This window comes from Ascidiella aspersa, chromosome 8, assembly GCF_963924565.1.
Source record: "Ascidiella aspersa chromosome 8, kaAscAspe10.2, whole genome shotgun sequence".
Lineage (NCBI taxonomy): Eukaryota > Metazoa > Chordata > Ascidiacea > Phlebobranchia > Ascidiidae > Ascidiella > Ascidiella aspersa.
In genome coordinates this window covers 25,636,742-25,662,094 of record NC_139454.1, presented here as the reverse complement: position 1 = coordinate 25,662,094, position 25,353 = coordinate 25,636,742, and the positions used below count along the sequence as shown (strand labels likewise).

Genomic DNA, 25,353 nt, shown 5'->3' with positions numbered 1-25,353 from the left:
CAGCAAACCTTGCAAAGACGTCGCAAAAACAAAAATTTGGGAACAACTGCCGTATTTCGTTATTAAATTTATTGCTTTCCATCCTAAGGCGAGGCGATAAAAGCGTTACGACAGCCGCCTAGTAGTTAAACGTGCGTTTTTTGCCGAAGGTAACAGACCTAAATGTTTAGAGTTTCCATGCCGGTAAACCGAATGTATAAAGAACTTACTGTGAAGTTGTGTTTGAACCGTTTGTGCGCTCAAAGTTGCTGTTTTCAATACGTTGTGCGTCTGGCGCAGTGCAGAATAATACTGGACTGTAAACATTATGCTCTATATGGGGGCGTTTTTTGGCAACGTTGAACAATCATTTATAAAAATATCTCAAAATTTAACAAAAAATGTAAAACAATTTATGCGTAAGTAAAAAAAGAGAACTTAGAAACTTTTGAATAAAACTGTCTATTTTAAAGTGAAAAAGCAAGTTTGTAGTTTTGTTATATATTCAAATAAGACCTATTTGTCATATTTGTGTTGTAATTTGTCCGGATTATATAACTTACTTTATAATCAAACGAAAAAGAAAGGTTCTTAAGTAAGGTTTAGATCGGAACTTGAAGCCTAGCAAAAGAAACCTGTGCAAAATAGCCGACAATCAAGCAAAAATTACGCCAATACCTTAAATATCAAGCAAAAAATGTGTACCGGATTGTGTGGTAAGTTTAAAGACCATGTGGTAGTTCTCAAGAACAAATGAGTTGTAAAAATCGATACGTGGTAATTACTCGCTTCATTCGGAATTGGTTCTTGAAATGAACCAAATATAAAGCGCTCAATCAATCAGCTACTTCGAGTGGAAATTAAGTGTTAGAAGCAAAAGTAAGACCTATTCACTGTACAGGCGGATTATAAAGTGAAGGGGTTATAACCACAGACAAAACCAGCCTTTCCCAACCGTGGCCCTAATGCAGTGGTTCACAACCTTTTTTGCTTGGCTTGCGGCACCCTGCAGAATCATAAATAGTTCGCTGCACCCCTGCTCGTATTTTCGCTGAGTGCTTAACTGTAACGTTACAATAAACAAGATTGAAACAGCACACTAACTGTGCTACAGGGTTAAAATTTTTTGTAGTTTTTGGCAATTTTATCGTACATAAAAGTTGTGTCAAGAAGCTTAACCATAGAGCAAAAATTGAAATCCTAAAGAATTTGAAATATCTCTCGGCACCCTTGAGCGTTAAAAAAACCCTAGAGTGGCGCGTCACCCAGGTTGAGAACCACTGCCCTAAGGGGATCGTGTTTATTTTAGTTAAACCACGTTTTTTTAACCCATGGGTCGCGACCCAGTATTGGGTCGCCGTTTAGTTTTACCTATTGTTACCGAGACTGGTTTATGTAATAAAAAAAAGACTGATTTCATTTAACAAACTTTTCGCATCCAATATAATCTACGCAATGCTTTACGTAATGCTGCAATCTGCAGGCACCTGCTGCATTGCATATTTCACCAGATGGCTTCCACGCTTCTGAAAAAAAAATCGAATTTAAGCGTAAATGATTCTCTATATAAGCTGGTGTTGTTAAGAGCGAAGGGCATTTGTGGAAATGTTGCTTGCATTTTGGTTCTAACTATACGAAAGTGATATATTCGGAGGGTTTGCCTTAAAACTAAAGCTTTAAAGCGTATTATTTTGTTCACAGATTAAAAAACTCGAATCAAACCACGATACTTGTTAATTTTTTTGATAGTTGTTTAAGAAATTAAAACAGTTTTATATACAAGTGCTAAGATCGTTTTTTTTCTGCCCTCAAACCGTATTGTGAGTTTTGCAATAATTTTAGCAAAAGTTAGCCAGATAGTAAAAAAAAGATCGGTTAACGTTGGGCTTAAAGATTAAAAATGTTGAAAAAAAGTTGGCCGCCAAACCAAAAAAGTTGGGAAAATGTGGTTGCAAAATAAAAAATGATCGTTAAAAGTGTGGCTTAAACCAATGAAATAAAACAAATGGGCCGCGAAACAAAAAAGGTCGTAAAACTGGGTCACAAAACATAAAATATTGTTAAAAGTATGTCCACAATATTAAAAATGTTGCAAAAATGGGCTTCGAATAAAAAAAAAGGTTACAAGGCAATTTTCAGGGTTCACCGGGGTTTAGCTTCAAAGTCCATCGCAATGTTGATCGAGATATTTTAATTGGACTGTTGGCGACCTTGTGTACACAGCAGTGGTTTGGGTCTGGGCGCCAAATGACAAACTTCAAGCCGTTCTGGGTCGCCTCTGGACAGCGCAAATACGCACAGCAAATAATATCTGATGCGTATGACGTCATTGGGACGTTTAATTGGAAAACATCGGACGCCGAGTTTTTATAGAACTGTTTGCAGGGGTCGTTGCAAAATTCAGAAGCCGGTTTGCACTAATCTTTGCAGCGGTTTTTAGACTCGAAAATTGTAACTGAATTAGAAAGAGTTGAAAATGCAGTATTAAAGGGATTTTCGCATTGTAAATGCAGTGTTAGGAAATATTAGTTATATTAGGTTTAAACTTGTGAAAATATCAAAGCCAATATAGAAGTAGGTAACATTTTGAACGTTTTAAAAAAATCTTAAGATAATGGCTGGATGTTGTATTTAGACGTAGTAAAAATTTTAAACCCGTATAGAAGAAGGAGGTATATTTTGAACATTTCGGATATAATTTTATTCATTTTCAACATCGAGATAAAAATGACCAAACCATTACTCAAAAGACTCCCATTACCTGCTCTTCGCTTATCCTTAACGAATCTGACAAAGGCCATTTAAATGCCTTCCAAAAAGTCCATTTGCAAAGGTCTTTGCTGTTTTCCTTGGCAAAGTCCCATAGGAGGAAAGGTAAAGAGGTCGTGTATTAAGTAGCATTAGCTGTTTTGTTGTTCGGAGTCCGCTTATGCATATTTCATACCTTGCTGATCGATTTTCTAGCTCCATCGATTGATTATCTAATTCCAGTTAATTTTGCCCGCTCTTACATTTCCTGCCCTGTGCAGATTAAAGGGTTAATTGGCAACAGTAGTTCCCGGTGCTGGGCAATTAAAATGAACTTTGGGAACTGGTAATTGGTGGAAATGAGCCAATGGATGTCCAACGCTATTCGTCTAAAATCTAAATTATGCCGCTTTTTTACTTAAAATCCGCGTATACTTTTTAATTTATTTTATACACATTTTGGGCCGAAGATACTTTTTTCAAATTTCGTTTTCTGAGGATTATATTTGTCGCGTTTTTCTATTTTCTTGTGTTAGGTCAAATTAAAAACATCGCTCAATTTGATCTAGCTCTGGTGTTTTCACAGTAAATCCTGTTTGTTTTTCCAAACCTAATCATACCCTCATTACCTTCAGCTAGCGTATAGGAATTTAACAAAATTGAAATGAAATCCCGATTCTAATTACACTATGATCGTGTTATGCGTTGAAAAACTGCGATAACATCATTTTCTCAACATTTTATTACTCATTAAATATATCGCTTGAAACTTCACTAAGAGCATAAAGGACTTTATGGCTCTGAGGGCCGAAATCTTTTAGTTTTGTTGTTCCAAGATTCACCTTGATATTAAAAACAAGGTTTATAAATAAATAAAAAATGTTTTAGCAAATGTGTGACAGGCATAAAGTGCCAGTTGTTATTTAGAAATCTAGAAAGCTTTAAATAATGGGAATTATGAATCAAATGCTGAAGTTTGGAGATTGAAGTTAGACGTAGTACAGTATTAAGCCCATACAGAAGTAAAAAGTATTTTGTGAATTGCTGGAATTGCTCTTTCATTATTTTTTTAATGTCATGATAACTAAAAAAAAATATTTATATCAATTGCAGCCATATAAAAACCCACAACAAACTAACACATTGTTTGTATGTTTTTAGGTAAATATACGTTGTTAAATCACCATCAACAAGAGGCATTTTCGCAATTAATTGCTCTCGTCTGCAAATACCGCGTTTCGCTTTTCACGGACGCAATCAGCATTATAGTGGGTTCTTGCAAAAGGCGGAACTGAACGATGGTTATGGACTTAAGTCCGCGGTCCGCACTTAACCCGCACCACCTACGCGAGTTCAAACTGGTCGTGGTTGGGCCACGGAAGGTCGGAAAATCAGGTGAGTTACTGCTAAAAAGATAATCTCTGTGGTTTTTGTAATGCCGGTTAAATCAAGAGAATCATTACACAAAACAAAAAAACATTTTAAAAGTTGGGCTTCAAGATTAAAAATGTTGAAAACGAGTTGGCTGTGAAACAGAAAAAGTTGGTAAATGGGTCACAAAATAAAACAAATATTGTCTGAAGTATGTCCAGTTGTCCACTATTCCAATATTAGGTTTTAGTTGAGTGCGAAGAAGGTATAATTTTAAACGTTTCGAATATCTCTTTTTTATTTTCCACAGATGTTATTTGAAGCGTTTTAAGTGTTACATCTACTTCTATATGGGCTTTGAGATTTACTAAAAAAGTTACCAAAAGTTGAAAAATCACTGACTAACTTATACATAGTATATTGCTAAGAAAAAAGAAAAAAATCAAGTTAGTGCTACTTTAAAACAAACTGACTGCTAATTGTTTTAAAAATGGTCGAAATCAATGAAGTTTTCCTGTAGTTAGCAATACTAGAAAGTTAAAAAACAGTGGCTTGAGTTGGGCCCTTATGTGCCAATGTAAACTACCCACAAGCCATTCACCATCCATTCACAATGCCTCTATTTACCAGCGCACATTCCACGCGATCTAATCACATGTAACTCATGTGAAGCCACTTCGCGCCAATGCATCACTGGAAGATTACGTCATTTGTTCGCACTTGTCATGTTGTCAAGCATAAAGTACCTTGTCGCTTTGACATTTTTAGTAGCTGCTCTTACGTTGAAGGTTGCGTCACTTGTTGTTAAGAGTAGTATCGCTTTTTAGTTTACCACATAAAATATCACAATTTTTAAGCATCTAAGTATCTTGTCACTTCGGCAGTTTAGTAGCTGTTCCGAAGTAGCGTCACTTAAAGAGTAGTATGATCTTTTATCTCTAAATCATCACACTTTGTTTTGCAATATGGCATTTTTTTCTGAATAGCGTTATTTTTATAACCACAATTTCTAACAAAACACTAAAAGTGTCGCATTTTGCTATTTTTGGTCAAAAATCACTTTACTTTATTAAAAAAAATACGTTAGATAAATCTCGTGACATTTTAATCCCACTTTTTAACAAAACGCTTTTACATTTAAGTTTCGTAAACAACAAAATATAACGCAAAAGCAACAATATAATTTAAACCGTTGTTAACATGTATCTAATTACAGCTTTTTTCTAACCAAGATATATATTATTTTGTTAAAAGTCGCCATTATAATTTAGAGAAAAAATATTTAAGTTTTATAATATCCTAAATATTTTTTATCAAATTTATCCAAACTTGAGGTAACACAGCGTCATATATGTAGCGTTTTCGTGTTTCGTCACGCTTATAACCAAATTGCCTAAAGTCATTTTTTCCAAATTTTTATTTTTTTTTGCTTAAGTCACTCCTTGTTACCCATCCATAAAAAAATGACTTAGGCACTTTGGTTATGAGCGTGACGATTTATTTCATTCGATGTGACACCTTACTTACTAGTTTATGTTCATTTTTTACAGCTTTGGTTGTTCGATTTCTCACTCGTCGTTTCATCAACGAATATCTGGAAAACGCAGGTGAGAAAACTTCTTTCAAGTAGCTAATACCGTCGTTCAACAGGCCACAAATTGATATTCGGTCAAACCTGGGTGCTATAAACTATAAAGCAGCTGTTTTTGCGGGTTTTAAACTCTCAAGAATAGTTTTTTCTGTCACATTTTTCCAGTTTCTATAACTATAAAAGCACCTGTTTTTTGCGGGTTTTGAATTCCAAAAAAACAGTTTTTATTGCCATATTTTCCCAGTTCCCGTACCTTTGGTCTCTACATTTGCGTTAGAGCGTGCAAACCATGGCACGTCATGTTTAGGGAGTGTTTTGAGGTTTGTGTTTTCATGTTTAATGGCGCGCCATGCCAGATTTCGTAAAACTTTTATTTAGCGTCAGTCGGGCGAAGCGAAAAACACATATTTCCTGCCTTGAATTCACACGTTTTGACGCGCAATTGCAGCAACACTGTTCAAACACGGGAATGCGTCATTGGAAGGTTGTGAAATCGATCACAGTTATGACAACCCGAAATTTAACCGGTATTTAGTGATTGTGCACCGGCATTACTATAAAAGCGTAAAAAAAATAAAGAAACGACAAAGAATGTGAGTTGAAATAGCACGTGACAATCCCCCTTAAAGCCATTATATTCAATCAAATCGAAATTTCGTTGTTCACAAACGTTGTTTTCTAATGGTGAAAAGTGAGTTTTATTGATTATTTTTCTCACACGTGCATTAGTTAATGTTTGGTGCGTGTTTAGATATTGACGATTCTCTCATATGTGTGAAATGTATATCTTCGGGGCATAATGGCTGGAGGTTATAGTTAGACATAGACCATTAGACATACAACAACACATAAATTTTTCGAATAATACTTTATTCATTTTCAACATGACAAAGAGACCACCGATCGAATCAGTATGCACTTTGATATTCGTTCTACATTTACTAAAACATCTTAATAAACGGGTTTTCCGTTTCTTAGTTTTGTACCAAGGGCCAATTATTATGTGCGGCAGTCTGAGTGTCCGTCCTATATCCACATTTCGCCGTCCGCATCCGAAAACCAATAAGTACGCGGCTAAATATTTACACTGCGACTAATCTTGGTGTCGAGGTTTATCAGTAAGATCTGTTTTGGGGTCAGTGCTTCAAACGGCACCCTTCGATTTAAAAGCTTAAATGGCCACGCAGTTGCTCGTAATATAAGCAAGCTTAACACGTGCTGAATGATATAATCCCGCTTTTTTTGTTTCCTTAAATATTTGCGCTGCGTGCTTCCCGCCAAATCCCTTCTAAAGGGCGGGAAAACGGATACCCCCTATTGGGTGCCAGATTGCATTGCTTTATGCACCACTGATACGAGAATTTTGACTGATAAAGTTGCTTTAACGTGTGAGAATGGGAGAATTGATGAAGAAATTAAGCCAAAAACATCACGTTCTTGATCTAATACATTATTAAATCGTGTTTTCGATGTTGTAGCATAATGGCTGAAGGTTGTAGTTAGACGTAGAATGAATACCAAAGCACATACAAGAAGTACAGTTGGTATTTTGAACTTGTCGAATAAATATTTATTTATTTTATTAGATTTTAAGTTTTGTATATGCGCTATGTTCATTTTACTTTTACAAAATAACCTAATTTTCTATAGGTCTTGACGTTTATTTACTCAAAATACAACATCCGGATATTTTGCCTTACGTTTCTTTCTAACAGATGGTCCATTAAAAATAATTGAAAATACGTTTTTGGATTTTCCACGTCATATGGATAAATCTTATTTAAAATAACTGCGAAATTTTTTCTTTCATGTCATGTTGTTTTTAGCTGCTTACGGCCACTCCTGATATGAAAAGTTAGAATTTAATCCCATTTATTCGCACCTGGCGAATTTGAAAGCCTTTGGATCTTTTAAATGGATTTTGTTAAACTTCAATCATTGAAGCCCGATTAGTTTCGGCCTGTTTACCAGAAAAAAGCCGAAAGCGTCGTCGTAAATCTTCAACTTTTAATCGAAACGTTATTAAAACTCTCGCTGACAAGTCCAAGAAATCTCACAAGAGTACAACCGATGATTTGCGAACGTAAAAGTTAAAATTATCGCCACCTTACTAATTGGCGCAATTGACTTTTCCAGCGGGTAAAGCATTTCAAGTGCAAGGTTTCTAGTTAAACTGCTACAAGCAATGCTGTATACCGTTGGCTAAGTGCTTAACCATATATAAATATCGGTTTTCACGTTCCGCAATTTCGGCTCTTAAACGCTGTTTTGGAGTGTTTAAATGCTGCGTACAAGGCCTTGTTATTACAGTCCTTCTGACACGAAACTAACGTTACAAGGAGGTGATTTATAAAGCACTGAGCTCAGTTAAGCTCCTGCATTCCGTGGTGTTTTCCCAAGCTGTTGCAACAAAAAACAGTTGTTTTACTCGAATTTATGCGTCCTAGCTATATTCAAACAAGCTTTAGCGAAATAAGTCACACTGAATGTGACTCGCTAAACATATCTCCTCACCCTTACACCTAAATGACGGCAATGAACATAAGTTTAAGTATGTTCTTTAGACTTTCATTTCTTAATCAAAGTCAGTCATTTATAAATTCTCAAGAAAAATATATATTTCTCTTTGAAGGATAATGGTTGGAGGTTGTAGTAGGACGTGATAAGAATATCAAATTCCATACAGAAGTAGATATCATTTTGAACGTTTCGGTGGACCATTGTTACTTTCAACCCTGGATTTAAAAATCCTAGCCTCAAAAATATTAATACTAAGCTTGACGTAAAAGTTGTTAAGAGAAATTTATTATTATAATCGACTGACTTTGATTAAAAAATATTCACGAAAGAACTGTCCAGCTTATATACAAGTAGGTACCATGTTATTATTATTTCTCTTAAGAACTTATAAATAACTGGCTTTTATTAAAATAGAAAGTCTAAAGAATATTCACCAAAACAAGCTCCCCAGTTAAAGAATAAGGGAACCAAGAGCATTCCTGGCATTCCTAAAATAACCCCCGCTGCTCTACAACTCCTAATCCCTCTCGCATTCAACTGTTCAAACACCCGCACCCTCATAACCCTGCGCCGCGCGATGCACTTGTGATGTCATAAAGCGGCCTCGGTGACAAGGACCTACGTCACAAGACCGTCCGCTGATCCGATTGTGGCCACTGTTCTGGGGGGTTCCGCGAAATAATGACTTTATTAAGAGACCTAAAAATTTCGCTGGACTGAATCAATTATGCAATTAGTAACCAAAGAGAACGGGTTCGTGGAAGTTTCTTTCGGTTTACCGAATTCCAATCAATATTAAGTATTTAAAATTTTAATCGCTTAAAGAAGATACCTACTTAAAGTTTTCTAGGTATACTGTAATATGTTTTTTTATCGGAAGTTTTAAACAACATTTTAATATTAAGATGTCTTACTGTGGCTTACAATTCTTGTTAAAATATGCTTAGGTGGGTAAAAGTTCAACCATTTTAACGCAGGTTGTAATGTTTGCAAGTTAAAGTCTATTTTAAACGTTTTTTGTGGCACGGAAACACACACACCACGAATAAAATAAATACCAATATTTTTTAACCTGAAGATTTTAGAAGAATTGTCTAAAATGCTGGACTTTTTTTAACATTCTTTCCTAAAAAACAGCATTTTAGGATTAAAATTGAATCTATTTCTAAGGCACCCTGATCATATCAAGCTCAATTTTGTATGAGGTTATTCGCTGTAATGTTTAGGCGCCAAGATGTATACAAACTCTTTTTTTTTAAACACAAATGTACTGCTCGTGTAGTACAAACATGATATCCAGCTACTCACCAACTTGGGCGTCGCGCAAAACGAGACAGTGTTTAGTTTTGCCTTCGTAAAGCGTACAGCGCATTTCCCGTGTGGCCAATTTGCTGTTTGGTGCTCTCACGCTATTCCCGCTTAACATTAAAGCAGACGCAATAGTTCGTTTCACCTCGGAGATGTTTGATGAAAACATAAACGTTTTAACGCAACCACTGACTGTGTTTATTTACTGAGGCGACTCGCATTTTATTGTAACAACAACAAATTTGCGAAATTAAATTTTTTCAAGGCCAGTTTGTTTCAGATTCCTGAAACGCTGGAGATTTACATGGCGTAGTCTAAGGTATAAGTTTTTTTCATTTTGGTCGGGTTTATGTCGTTTCTAAACAGTTACAAAATTACTGAGACATCCTAATATAGATACGAGCCGTCTTTTGCAAGATGCTCCAGATGTCAAATGTATAAATAATGGGTTTATGTCATTTCCGCTCATTCCTTTCTGACACGTTTTTTAGACGTTGAACTCTGTACAAAAATAAAATTGAATTTTTTTTATCCACGTTCAATTGTTTCAATCTTTTGAAAAGGTTGCAGCAACATACGATAACTCCTAAAGCTTCCACAAAAATCAGGAAGTAATTCATGAATACACAAAGTAGGTTATTGACCATTATGGGTCTTTCCTAAACTTGGCACGCAAAAAGAAACATATAATTCCACTAAAGTTTGTCCAGTTTAGCTCAGCAAAGAAATTGCATCTATTAAATTCAATTTTTCTATTTTTCGTCCAAAGGTGAGACAAAAATTCCAAAAATTTGCCCCGTTTGACCTTCAAACGCGGAGAGAATGGGGGGGTGAGTTCGCGACAAAGAACGCGAAAGCGCGATTAATAATGCAAGGGCGCGAGAACTATAGACCCCAAGCAGCCTCGTTGTGACAGGTCGGAACAAAATATCGGTTTCACTTCGTCGCCAACCTCGGGTTGTGGTTGGCAGTTGACCGACTAAAGCAGTGTTTTCTTGGACACAAAATTGGTCATCCGGCTCACGTTTGCCAGTCCTTACAGTTTTCCGGTCCTTAATGAAAAAAAAATGGTTAACTCTGTATTAGATGATATTGGAATATTTTCAGTGTGGAAATATATAGGTGTGAAATATGAGACGCCGTTAATAGCCCTACAGTTATAAAAGCTAGCACATTTAAAGCTACTTTTCAGCGGATCTGTAACAAGAGAGCAGTGATTCTTAAAGCCAAATACGTAGTGTTAACTATAACAGCGAAAACAACTGCTTGTAAGTGAACAAAACGCAAGACAATTAGCATGAATTACTCCTCATCCAATAAGTTATGTATCCGTAGTCCGCAATTTTCTCAAATTGTCTAGAAATCTTGACCAGAACCAATCTCAATAAATGTGACCATAAAATCACTCCAAACAACGTCAAACGGCGATTAAAATATAAGTCGCGGCCCATAGGTTGAGAAAACTGGTTTAAAGCATAGGATCAGAATAAGCAACAAATTTCCTTATAAATGACCGACTTTGCCTAGAAAGGAAAGTCCAAAGAATATATTCTCCCATTTGAAGTCATTGTCGTCATTTACATGTTTTCTTATTTTACACATTCAGTTTGCCATTAACATATTTCTTTGTTTATTTTAAAATGTCGTGCGTTTCTTGGTAAAGAAATAAAAAATGGACAAAGTCATAAAATTGTTTAGTTGTAACATCATGTTTAAATCACTTTTAAACATTCGTGTGTTTATGACCTTTAATATGGTTTTTGTTTTCATTTTTCAAATATACCCTGAACCAGTCGATTTCGTCCAAATAAAGTCGCAATAAATTGCTTTTCTAAACCTAATTTGGCAAGAGTTTAGTAAGTGATCTTAATTTCGTCAAAAAGGAAATTTCGGGCAATGTGTGCAAATGTGTCTTTCGTAATTCTTTAGGCCCAAATATTTCTAAATATTTTTTTAAATTACGCTCTAGTTGCCCTGTAAAATCATAGAGATGTCTGCACAAAGAATAAAGCGGTCTGTTTAAAAATGGGCAAATAATTTAGACGAGGTTGATCGTCATTTACGAAAGCAATTTTAGCCATTTTACTTATCCAGAAGCAACCACTTAATCAGGACATTTTACTGTTGTCACAAATTAGCGAAAATGAACTTGGAAAACCAAGGATGTAATAGCAGCCCACAAACCACCAAACCCTGCCCAGCACTTTTACGAAACTGTAATAAACCCAGGAAACCTTTAAATTAAGTACGCTCGTTATACCAGGTTACTAGGAAACCGTTCCAGCCGGAGTCTTGTCACTTGGTCATAATGATCGGTGTGGCTTCCAACAGCCCTAGGTTCACCGCAAATTGCTACCTCTCCATCCCAACCTAATCTGTTTGTGTCACGATCGCCTTAAACGTGTAAATTTCGCCCTAAACTTGTTACTTTTGTGTTACACAACAACGTTTTAAGTCTAAGCCAAAATAACCAACAGTGTTTTAATTGAGGAGTGCATTTAAAAATGATTTTTAGTTAATCGCCAGGTGTTTCGCATTTGTCAAACCATTACTACGTTTTCTAAACCATTATAACGTTTGTCGAACCATTACTAAAGCAAAGTAGCTTGTTATAGGATATACATTCGGTTATTGCAGTGTTTCTCAACCTATGGTATAAGACCCTTAACTGGGTCACCGACTGCAGTAATTCACACGGTTAGATTAATTGAGATCGGTTAAAGATTTCTCCAAAACTTTGTAAAATGAAATACAAAGACATTATACTTATTAGACACCTTAAATATTATTATTATATCTATTTCCTGTGTTTAGTTCGCTTACAAAAACGTCAAAAATAGCGTTCTCCCGACGTCAAAATAGCGTTCTAAGGCGTTTCTCTCCTCGAAATCTCCCAAAATTTCTAGCCACGCGACTATGCTTTATCTGATGGGCGTTACATGTATACAGCGGGTGGAAAGGATGCCCACAACAACACAACATCTTGTTCGCATCTTTAATGCCTTGTTGAAACCACCATAATGCCTTTACAGTGTAGATGCAGTATATTTTTAGTGCAGGGATTCTCAAACTTTTTCAACGCGGGCCCGAATGTTTTTTTTTAATGATTTTAAAACCGCTTTTAATTGCGTTGTAATGTTTTTTTACTGTATAACGCTCGCGTATTTGCGTGAACAGTTCTTGACAAAATAGCACTCACCAAAGCAAAAACCTCGCCTTAAGAGGCGTCGTAATTTAACCGACTAACTCGCAACCAAGTCGCAGCAAATCGCTTTTAAATCCACACCCTGGTCGCTTAAATTCCACGCTGTAGCGATTGGTTCGCAAAACATTTACACAACCGGTCGAAAAAGCAAAGTTTACCGTTCTTTGTGCTCAGATCTAATGAATAAAAATATATTTGAAACCTTCAAAATGCCACCTACTCTATCCGGGATTTCATATTCTGACTTCGTCTTACTGCAACCTCCAGACATTATCTTAGGGTTATTCGAAATGTTCACGAAAAGATGCTTTTGTATGGGCTTTGATATTAATTCTACATCCAACTATAACACCAGCACTTATCTTAAGACTTATTTAAAATTTACAAAATACTTTCTCCTTGTATATGGGCTTTGATATTCTTACTACGTCCAACTGCAACCTCCAACCATTATGCTGCAAACTTGTGATCAGGTTTTGCAAAACTCCGATGTTTATTGCAAAGCTGGTCTGATTGTTTTTGTAGAAACTGCGTTTACTATTAATCACTAGGGGAATGATCTCGAAGGGTGATATCCAAGTTACATGCTTAATCCATTAACTTTTCGGCAATATTTTTTGTGTTTGTTTTTCTGTCTGGTAATGCAAAATAGATTTAACCGGAAACGATTAATAACATGCCTGCTTAAAATATTTTGTCACCAAATATAGTCTGTTGATAACCTACAAACAGAATTAATGCTATACTTCCTGTTAACTGTCAATGCGTTTCATGTAAATGCTGTCAACATGGTACTTAAAATGGCATTTTTTCGTTACTTTGAAGCCTATGGGTTATTTCGAAGCATATACAAAATGCGTCATTTATTTGATTTCACAAAAAATCGAAAATAAATAACACTAGCAAACAAAGAACAAAAAATGTAGCAGTTTGTGCGTTTTGAAAATTTATTTTTTCATAAATATAGAGATATGCAATCAAGAGACATTCAAAAAGTTCACAAAATGATACCTACCTCTGTATGGGCTTTAATATTGTTACGACATCTCACTTAAAACCTCCAACCATTATGCTCCAAATATATGAAGATTTAAACAGATTTAACCGCAAATATGTCAAAGGGGTCTTATCGGTGAAAATGTAGTCCAATATCAAAGAAGTGAATACGCTGTAAAGAAGTGTGAAGCTGATGGTAGATACCTTCTGTGTAAGCTAACCTCATATCTAGATGGGCAGGAATTTTGAATTGCTGCTTTCAGGCCGCTGAAATTTCACCAATGGGGACAAACTTGGTTCTTAAGTAAAGCGATAATATTGTTTTAACCTTTCGTATAACAGTTTGAATTTATTCACAGCCAAGGTCCAAAGGAAACATTTTTTCTCTTGTATAAAATAAGCTGTGTTTTCTAAATACGATGTAGTTTGAAATATAATTTAGATAAAAAACTTTCGCGATTGAAGTTGAAAATTTTGTACTGGTTGAATTGTTTTCTTTATATTTTTGATCGTTTTTTTTTATATTGAATTGAAAAATTAATTTTGAAACTGAATGAGCTAAAATACAGTAACAATGGATTAAATTAACGAAAATGTTTGTCGCAAACATGAACAAAATTTTGAATTCGGCCCGCCATCGTCAATCATTACACTTATCCGTTTCTCTATTAAAAAAAATTGACCTACTTGCCCCTGTTGTACTAAATAACCCCCGAATCATGCAACGTATTTATACTTATATCCAGCTCGCCCTTTTTTGAAAAAAAGAATAATAGTTACCCCTGCTCTCAGAGATTAAATCACACCCCAACCCCCTCCCCAAGAAAAATACCCAGATCCGTGTACGCAACGCATACCTGTATAACCGGCCCGCCTTAAAGGCGCTAAGTCGTGTAAATACTGATGTTAATCGTACAACACTAAGCAGCAGTAGTCGGTGTTTAGCAACAAGCAATATACTTATAAATGGCCTGTCAGTCAGCAGAGCGAAAATTAATTAAGTTTGACGTTTCTGCTTGTCAACCCTGAGGCCAGTTAGACGCCGATGTATATCCGTTCGCGGCGGAAGTACAGTTTGACTCGGGAGTTGTAAGTTTATTTGGATCTTGGCTTGTTTGACGTTGTTTTAGAACATTGGTTAAAATTTGTATTGCAACAAAACTTCATAAAAACGTTATTTGAAACTGAAGAGGCGATATAATTAGCTATTGTTCGGATGGTAGAATTAAAGAAACTTGTAGGATTTATAAACATTAACTGAAGATGGAACAAGTTCGTAACTAAACGTTAAGACAATGTCGACTCACTTGACCTTTTTGGCTTTTTAAATTCAATATCAAGCTACATTACAAATCCGTCCTTAGAGTACCCAAGTATATTGTAGGATATTGCCATCAATAGCAGCGTATTATTTACCGCCTATATCCAGTGTATTGCTTTAGGCTTTCGCCAAGATATCTTTGAAATCCAACCCAATATTTTCCCCATTTTAGGCCATTTTTCGCCTTCAAAGTAAGCCAGGGCCTTTTGGGGCCAAAAGAGCAACACATAGAACTTATCAATTTGCATCCTAAGCCATTATTCCTGCATTTTTTCTCAAGGCAGCGCAATTTGCGATGCACAGAGATCTTATCGCGCAAGTATCAAGTATACAAAGCACGTGTCACGAGATAAGCCTTGCTCTCCTACGCTAAGTGCATTTCGCAGTTGGCAACTGGATGAGAGCGGCGCATTTGTCCGATCAAGGTCGCGATAGCGCGCGCTTTTTCTCCGGCGCGACATCTCGACTACCGCGTGTCGCGCTCCCTTGGGCGACGTTGAGGTTGTCGCGAGTCGCTGGGGGCCTTTTTAATTAGAATTTCCACGAATAACCACAATGTAATTTTTTTAACCTAATTTTCTGTGAGCAAGATAATCTCATGCAGACAATACTATGAGCAGACGATTTAAAACCACAAAAACCCTAGAATGAACATCAAATCCAATACAAAGTAGGAATATTACTTCTGTATGGGCTTTAATATTCTTACTATGTCTAACTACAACCTCCAGTCATTATGCTCCAAGATTTAAAGCAAAACAAAGGAATTGTTTGTATCATCGGAATAATATTTTAAACGTTATGTGATCGTACGACTGCGGACCACTTACCGGTCTCTACTAGACCTTTGTTAGCCTCTTATTCTCGTAGTTTCACGAATTGTTTTTTTTTACGACTTGAAACTTAAAATCCACCTTTTAAACTTGTGCGTCAAATTGGTTGGGTATTTCCACCAGAGGAAGTCGTACTGCTCCACCTGCATATGACCTCTCACCAAAATCGAATTTTTCCCTGCACCAAACCGCGGAGGGTAAATCCGTGGAGTCTCCAGGGATAACATAGTTCAAAACGGCACTTACTAACGTTTGCAACACACTTTGCAAACTGACTAAAATGGAATATTACATTCACTGGTACATAATGGTTGAGGTTGTAGTAAGACGTAATAAGAATATCAACGCCCATACAGAAGTAGGCATCGGGATATTGAAAATGAATTAAATGTTATTCGAAACCTTCAAAAGGATACTTATCCTGTAGGGGCCTAACCTTACTACACATTTACTGGTGATTAGGAATTTTTATGAATTTGATTTTTGCAATTATTGGCAAGCCTTTTGATGAAACTCTTTGTGCACGATTGAGTACAATAAATCAAATGATCAAGTTTAAAACCCCGAGTGGGATCGCCAGTAAAGGCAAATTATATATTTATTTAAAAAATGTCTGATCCTGGTTTTACTCAGGTTTTAAAACTTTGAGTTTTTATTACTAATATACGCGTCAGCGGAACAGTGACCGACAAGCAGAAACCTGCTGACAATGGTTTTGAATTCCATTAAAATACGCCCTTTAATAGAAATTAAATAATATTTCCCCACGTGTGTGGTGTTGATTGTGTTGTCCCAGTCATTTCCATCAGCCTTGGGTCACACAAAGGTGAACATCCACCTGTAATCAAGGATCGAAATACAGGCTAAAGTATCAACGCACGTGCCTTTGTCGTTTAGATTTCGCAAAGATTGAAGTAAAATATCAAGTCCAGGGAAATTGTGACATGTAGAAAAATATCAAAGATCGCACAGAGGCTGGCTTGAAACTAATATGCACATGTTGTGTATATTGATAATATTAGGATGAACTGCTTTGTAAGTCGCACTTGCGCCAAAGACAAGCGCCGAAGTTGTTTTTCACCAACAGAAAGTTGACTTGCAACTAGTATACGCATGAGTTCACAATAACAATTACCAGAGGACCTGTTTATTTATTAATACACACTTGTATATTAATAGTTAGGATATTGCCGAAACGTTTGAAAACAACGAAATGTCGATTTTATGAAATGTTATGTCTTAGAAATTACTAACAAAAACCCGTGTATCCTAACTTAAGTTGTTTAAAAACATGACAAAAGAGCCCAAACAACCAAATATTATTAATTTCACCCGATAATCCCTGTAGAAACTTTACTGTTGAGTGACGATCGAAGAATAACCTTTAGTGGCAAAGTGAAAGAGTAAAAGTCTAATTTCTCATCAATTCATCATCACACATAACAAAGTAAAGCGCCAATCTTTCTGCGTGAATATTTTCATTTGCGCCCGAAACTAGAAACCTTTCAAAAGCCTAAACTCTCGTTTGGTTTTCTCAACGCCGAAACGCCTCGCGGACGCGCGCGTATTGGCTGTGACGTCACAATAACACGCTCAATTAGAGGGGGCTCGGGAGTGAATTTGTGTGTAACTATAGTACCCTAGTATGGTGGCGAAATCGCAATTTTTCCGGAAAAACATTTTTTTGTTGCCGCAGTTGTACGTCAAAATGCGTGCAGGGTCGTCAGCGTTGTGGCCAATTACTTCCAACTAACGAGTTCTTGCCACAAGCGGTTTGACGTATTGAACCTTGAAAGTACCTCTTTCGGTAAAAAATCTAATAAAGTGAAATCTGAAACCTGGCAATTGTGTGCCTCATAGGAAAAAACAGTTTAAACCGGTGAGTAACGTTTTGCTTTATTAAAAAAACAAAATTTGATACCTTATTTTGCAAATAGGTGAAAAAAATGAATAACGCAATTTCAAATAGACTTTGGAGCATAATGGTTAGAGGTTGTAGTAAAACGTAGTAAGAATATCAAAGCCCATACAAAAGTATAAGTAGCATTTTGAACGTTTAGAATATATTTTCTATCTTGAAAATTGAAAATAAACGAAGATTTATTCAAAACATTCAATATGCTACATATACTTGTGTATGAGCTTTGTTATTCTTACTACAATTTCAATAGAATTGGCAACATTTTCCACTAACCCACTATAAAGCATCGTTCGGCCAAAAATGATCGTGTTTCGCTGCGATAAAATCACTTTCGCGGACCATTATGAGTCACAAACACAGCGCGACGCATTTTACACCGCCAACCCTAAATGTCGACCAACAGCAGTAGCAGTAACCAGAACGCCCGGGGGGTAAACATGAAAAAAGAGGTTTTGCGACCAACTTAAGTCCCCTGTAATGGTTTCTAGCGAGAAAGCTCTTACTCATAAAAGACCCCGCCTTAAAACTGCTCGAAAACTCGTCATAATTGGGCTATTGTTACGTTAATGTGTGAACCGCTCGATTTAGGGGCCTGTTAACTTATATTGTGTCATCATAATGAATGCGGTGATAAATAGGCGATGTAGTGATAAAATAGAACTCTAAAATACAGGCGTATGATGAATCACACAATAGTTGCTAAAGTTTAACTGTGAACTAAAAAGTTGTTCACTCGTCGTTTTAACCGTATTTTAGATTTTTTTTTATATTAATCGTTTTTTGGAAGTTTTTTGTTAACCCATACACAACATGGATGGCGATCTACTTGGGCTCATTATTTTTTCCATGTATCGTTTTTTTAATGGTGGATATCGAGGGATGATTCAATAAAAACCCTTCATAAATATTTTGAACTTTTTTCGTCTAAAATACTGGACCTCCATGTTTTACGCATTCTTTCACGCTGTTGTTTCAACTACTACATGGTCGTGCAATAATGTGGAGAATATAGCGCTTGTCAAAATTCAGTTTTTTATAGCTCTGCCCTTTTCGTGCTGTAGCGCTCATTTATTTGCATACAAAAGCCATACAACCTAACACGTTTGTTTTACTGCCATTAACAGGACAGAAATCTAAGTTTGCCTTAAATAATTTTTTGTCTATTAATTGCAATTCGTGTGATAAATTTTCTCAATAAAATGTCTGTAAGTTTTATTTTGGTGCAAATCTCCCTAAAACAATTAGAATTGATAAAATCATTAACTTTTTTTAGTGAAAAACTAGCTTCAATTAAATATCATTGTCGCCATTGATTTACAAATTCCGTATAATGTCGCAAACAACTTCTTGATTTTTCAAAAATAAATAAAAATACCTCTTTTTTCTAGATATGACGTGCAATGGATCAGCAAGTGTAGATGGTGAAAGTCTTCGCGTCACAATCCAAGATACGTCCGACAAGGTAAGTCACGTGATCTGCGACCTTAATAAGGACAAGTCGATCCCATGCTGTAAGATTTTACATATTTTTATAATTATTAAACATTTTTTTAGTCGCATATACTTACAAAAATATGGCTTTTTAGCCTATATTAAACAACTTAAACTCTGCTTCTAAAATAAGGTATAGATACACTACAATTACCGCAACACGCAATTAACAAAAGGCATTGATTACAGGGCATGCGTCTTGCATCAATCGACCATCACTTCCGCTGGGCCGAAGCCATTATGCTGGTTTATTCCACCACCGACCCCGAAGGCTTCAGACAACTTAAGGACACTGCTACCAAGATAGCTGATAAAATGGGAGACATGGACGATAAAGAACTGAGGTGAGTTACAAAGGAACGATACTTTGGCGGATATACTTTGGACTATTGATTGTACTTCTAAAAATTCTGGTAAAAAATAACTTGGTATACTTTGTAATATTGAGGATGTAGTTTAAAATTGAGGTTGTAGTTAGACGTGGAATGAATAAATGTCAAGGCCCATACAGAATAGATTTTGTGACCGTTTTGAAATAACTCTTATCGTTGTGAAAAAGCTCAAAAGGCCAATGTCGACTTTTTATAACGACAACTTTAAATATCGCTTTGTTGTGGAGGAAATTACTCGGATTAATTTTAAACCAAATCTTTGCTGTAAAAGCCAATTTCCGGTGCACTTTACAGGGATAATTCTCAAAATGCAGCGTTTAGAACAAGAACCTTTTGCCAATATACTGCCTTGCTAGCCGCTTAACTCTGTTAAGTAATCCAATTACCGACAAAATATGGACTCTATCCGCCCAGAGAGTTGCCTTACAACCGTAAAAACTCACAAACCCTCCAAATCCAACGCACTAAAGCTCCAATTTGGGAAGCCTAAGGTTTATGTTACGCATTTTTGATACGCACCGTTTGGACAGTTGAATGCAATTTGCCGCCTCGCCCTCAAGTTGCACTAACTCCAGTGAAAAAACGCTTTGTGTTGTCGTGTGTGGCAAATCACATGTTGGCCCACAACTAGATGCTGTTTTGACGCGCAACATTAACTTTCTGCGCGGTTCTGGCGTTTTGTTGCCCTCATAAGAGCTTTGTGTGTCTTAAACTGTTTTACGTGCGTTTTTTTGTTGGTTGATAATGCCCACATTGTTTAACGCCACGATTTATGTTTTTCGCGCCTCTTTCAATGTTCTTCTACACCAGAGTTGGGCAAAACTTTTGGGTGGGATTAGAAAATGGATTTAGGGTTGAAATTATTAGGGGAGTTAGTGATGTACTTATGGGTGGGTTTGGGGTTGGGTAAAATGTTGTTTAGACCTGATTCGGACCAGTTACGTCTTCCAACGGGGTTAGAACTTTTTTATACGTTACTACGGCTATTTGGTATTATTCCTATTTTGGTCGTATCCAGAATTGTTTTTATTCCCACGTTGATGTTGTTTTTATTTCGGTTTTATGACTAGAGTCCATAATTACTTACAATAACCTCCAAATTTCCTCTTCAGTCGGGTTCCTCCGTTTGTTCTCGTCGCCAACAAATGCGATCTCGACTTCCCTCGCAAAGTTTCCCGCCAGGAGGGATTCGAGCTCGCGGAGCAACTTAGGTGCGACTTCTACGAGTCCTCGGCAAGAGAAGGATGGTCCAAGCTCATCACTCGCATCCGGACACCCACCAACCACATCCCTCCTTCCTCCGAGATCCTTGGGACTTTCGCGTCATCCGCAACCGCCATCGGAGTCGGACTCGTACCTCAGTTGGTCGTGCCTCCTACAACCGACCAATCAGCGCTCGCGCACAAAGGTCACCACAGGTCAAACTCGTCGAGCGGGGTCACCGGCGAGGGGAATCCCCTGCTACCCAGGGTGAGCATTATCTCGGCTCCCAAGTCCGACTCCGGAACCCCTTCTCACAGTGAAGAGGAGGGGGATGATCTGAGGTGCTCTTCTTCAGTGATGAGGCTCGCTCTTCCTAAGAAATCTCGCTTCGGACATTCGCGCATCATTGGTAAGCTCTCTCCTCGCTTGGGACGCAAGTTCAGCAGCTTCCGGGAGCCGAAATCCAAGCTGTTGTTACGCAACAATAACGTCAACAATGGCCAGAGAAATTTGAACAACAACAACATCATGAGCGGCCTCTCTAGCGCCCTAATAGTGGCCGGATCGCCAGTCTGTCAGGAAATCCAGTCGCCTACGTCATCAGAGGGCAACGACAGCAGTCGGACGACCAGCGCTGCCGGAAGCACCGAAAGCCTAAACCTTGTTGGCCTCGAGAATGACGTCACAACGCCTCCCTCTAGTGCCCACGCGCGGTCTAAGGGTGTTGAGTGTTTCGCCTGTCAGTTGAACTTGAAGGAGAAGGAATATGTACTTCGCGAGCACGAGTTCTGCACTTCCGAACCTTTCCTGCAACTTTGTCGCGACGGACGCACGCAGAAGATCCGCACGAGGGCGCGCTCACCCTCCAATCTGCTCCGCAGCGGCTTCAAGCGGATTCGATCTCTCACCACTGAAACTCCGAACGCGCTCAAGGCGCAGCAGAACTAGGAGGTTTTTGCGCTTTTTTGACAAAAAAACACAGCGGAAGTTGAATTTTCAAGTGAATTTTAAGTTGATGTAAGGTGAGCGAACAACACCTCATCAATTAGCCCGCGTGATTCAGTGGTAGAGTCATTAACGCGCTGAAAGCGAAGCAGAACTACGACGAATTTTGCGCTTTTTTGACGAAAACGCAGTGAAAGTGAAAGTTAATTTAAAGCTTTCGGGAAATCTTCTTTCTGTGAAGCATTTTGGGAATAGTTGTGTTGGGTCGCAAATTATCGTTGAAGGCGCAGCAGGACTGAGCTTCAAGACGTTCATTGTCACGTAATTGGTGGTCATTGCGCATTGTGGCGCCATCGTCCATTGTGACGCAAGTTGCCACGCGACAACACTGAAGCCGCAACAGAATTAGGACAATTTTTGCGCTTTTTTGACAAAAAACGCAGCGAAATTTAAAGTTAATTTCAAGTTGCATTAAGGTGATTTGAAACAACAACGCCTCATGAATTATATCGCGTAGCTCAGTCGGTAGAGACATGAATTCGCTAAATGCGCAGCGGAATTGAGCCATTTTGCGCGAAAGTTTAAACCTGTGGTTTCCATTTTATGGTTTACGGCACCCACTAAATTAATAAATAGATTGCAGCATCCCTAGCCTACTAGGATTTTACTGCAACGTCACTATATATGAAACTGAAATAACAAAATTATCTTCACACAAGTCGGAGCTTGTATAAACTTCGATATTCATCCTACGTCACACTACAACCCTTTTTTGTTTTGTGTTTTGACAAAAACGCACTGAAAGTGAAAGTTAATTTAAAGTTGCTTTCGGGGAATCTTCTTTCTGTGAAGCATTTTGGGAATTATTTGTGTTGGGTCGCAAATTATGACTTAAAATGCACTAATTAGTTTTGTATCGGACCGGCACCGATACTACCACTTGGTATCGGACATCGGCTCCGATATTATCGGATATCTCTGGCCACAACGTAGCTCAGTTGGTGTTAACTAGACAAAATGCCCAAGTTTGACGAATAGCAACCGGTGTATTGTTAAGTGTTCCGATGCTGTTTGTCACTTTATAAACCACACACATATATATGTCTTTGTAATCTTAGATCCTTAAAAATTAACCGTTTTACCCTCGGCTACACTTGAGTAGCAAGACACCATCGAGCTGTTATTTCCTGCGGTTCTAAGAACAGTGAAGCTCTCTTTTCCACTCAATGATTTCTACAAAATTAGCCCGAGATCAAGTTTACTATTCCTTTTGAGCTATTCAAATCTTTATCTATTATGAAAATGAAACCGACAAATGTTATATTTGTTCAACTGCAGTTCTTTTTTAAATATATTCCCCAATTTTGTGATATTTTTATTCATATCCCACATAATTGTTAAATATGTTGGCCATTATATAGACATTTTTTTTTCTTGAAAAATTGTGTACACAGGTAAGTGTGGTTATTCTTTATTTATAGAATGAATATCATAATACAGTAGGTACATGTTGTGAACTGCCTCCATTATGCCAAATATTCGATGTTCAGATGTTGAATTTAATGGTGCTTTTCCGGCTAAATAACTATTCATTTCATTCTACAGTTTATTTTATTATTGTTTTATATTTCTTACTGTCCTCGTTATACATTTTTTTCTTCCTTTTATTTGAACCGTTTTTTCTTTTTGTGTGTCTGACACCATATGTGCAATACAACGTGAGCTCTTGTCGCATTAAACGTATTTAAATGCAAAAGCTCTCGAGTTTATAAATCAAAACTAATATTCTGTAAGAAAAGAAGCCAATAGCAGTAGCCTGCAATCATTTTATGCAAGGTATGACTATTTCTTTACTAGGCAGTGCTGCTGAGTCAAAGTCGACTCGGGTAAGAACTTAAAACTACCCGAGTCCCGAGTCCCGAGTCCCGAGTCCCGAGTCCCGAGTCCCGAGTCCCGAGTCCCGAGTCCGACGTGCGCATGCGCAGTGCCACATTTCGAAACCGATATGGCCGCAAATTGTAAGACGGAATGGAACATATGGTTGAATATTTTCCAGCTATGCATTTTAAGTAGGTAACATTTCGAAAGTTTCGAATATTTCTTTTTCAATCAGTGAAATATAAGTGCTGGGCCAGCGGCGTAGCAAGCCGAACATTTTTTTTGGTAGGGTGGGGCAAAAAGTTGGAATTTTTTGTTTAGCTTTTGTCATTGTGTTAACTGCCGTAACGAACACAAATAACAATGCTACCAAACCGTTTCGAGCAGCAACTGACTGGATATTAACGCTTAAAAAACAGTCAATGAGCAAAAACTGTCTAAAAGTAGTAAAACTACATTATCGTATAGCAAACGTTACATTAACTACATCGTTTGTGACGTAACAATGTATGACAACTGAAGGTGTGGCATGTCTGTGATCGACTGTTGTGGTACTGCTCATAAATCCTAAAGAAAACAAGTTACAAGAGTAAAATGTTTATAAATTTTTATTTTGGGGGGGGGGGGGGGCGCCATGGCCCCTCAGGCCCCCCCTGGCTACGCCTACGTGCTGGGCCGTGCTAAGTTATTTGTCAAAATTTTACTACATATCCTAAAAACTCAAATTTATTTTGTTACTAAATTACAGCTTCTAATTTCCTTAATTATTGAAAGAAATACAAAATGGTGTAAAAATGGTTAATTATACCTTTCTAGAAAACAAACCAGTCACTGATATGAAACACCTTTAAGTGAAATGCTAAATGTCCACCCTAATTTAGTTACGTAAATGGGTGAAGTACAGGCAGTGGAGGCAGAGCCGGACGCGGTACATAAAATCGCACATTTGGTAGGAGTCGGACTTGGGTTCATTTTTTTGGCTGGACTCCGGCTCGGGTTGTTTTATCCGACTCCGCAGCATATGGACAACTAGATAATTCTAGTTTTCTAAATTAATGAATTAGAGCAAAATACGGCTAATTCTAATTCTAATCTAACTTGTGAATTGTATGTGTGCTCTAACTTTAGTTCTTATCTTATTCGGATATTACCAAAAACTATATTTTGTCCAACGGCTTTTTTAGTATCTTAGTTGAAAATAAGATTTGAATTGAAACTTTTTGAACGGAGCGACTTGAATGTAAATTTCAGAGTCCTAAAAATATGGGCTATGCTAAAAGGCATAAAATTAAAAGGAAATATTTACCATTCCTTGTTGTTAGAATAATAAGCGATTTACATTAATTTGATTGTGAATAGTTAAATGTAATTCTAGTTCAAATTCTAGATGATACTTATTTTTTTAAATAATTCGCTAATTTTAATTCTAATCTCATTCGAAAAAATAAAATGATTGAAATATAATTCTAATCTAATTTTAAAAAGCTAAAATAAATCTCGTTGTCCAAGTCTGTTCCGCAACCCTGTTACTCTTTTGGTTTTCTCAATCTTTCATGGCTTATCGAATCTCAACTCTTTTTCGCCCAATTGTTAGCCAGTTGACTCAATTTTGCGGTATTCATTGTGACGTCATAGACCTCCTTGTGACGCC

At 37.1% G+C, this 25,353-nt stretch overlaps 1 protein-coding gene across 1 annotated transcript; it reads left to right on the top strand.

Annotated features, from left to right (window-relative positions):
* The first annotated feature begins 3,897 nt into the window (after positions 1-3,897).
* Positions 3,898-23,539, top strand: LOC146137048 (uncharacterized). Its single transcript, XM_083395155.1, has 5 exons — positions 3,898-4,122; positions 5,649-5,705; positions 19,182-19,255; positions 19,474-19,628; positions 20,789-23,539. Exons 1-5 carry the CDS (start codon positions 4,026-4,028, stop codon positions 21,825-21,827), a joined length of 1,422 nt encoding a protein of 473 aa, XP_083251281.1. The 5' UTR covers positions 3,898-4,025; the 3' UTR covers positions 21,828-23,539.
* The last annotated feature ends 1,814 nt before the right edge of the window (positions 23,540-25,353 follow it).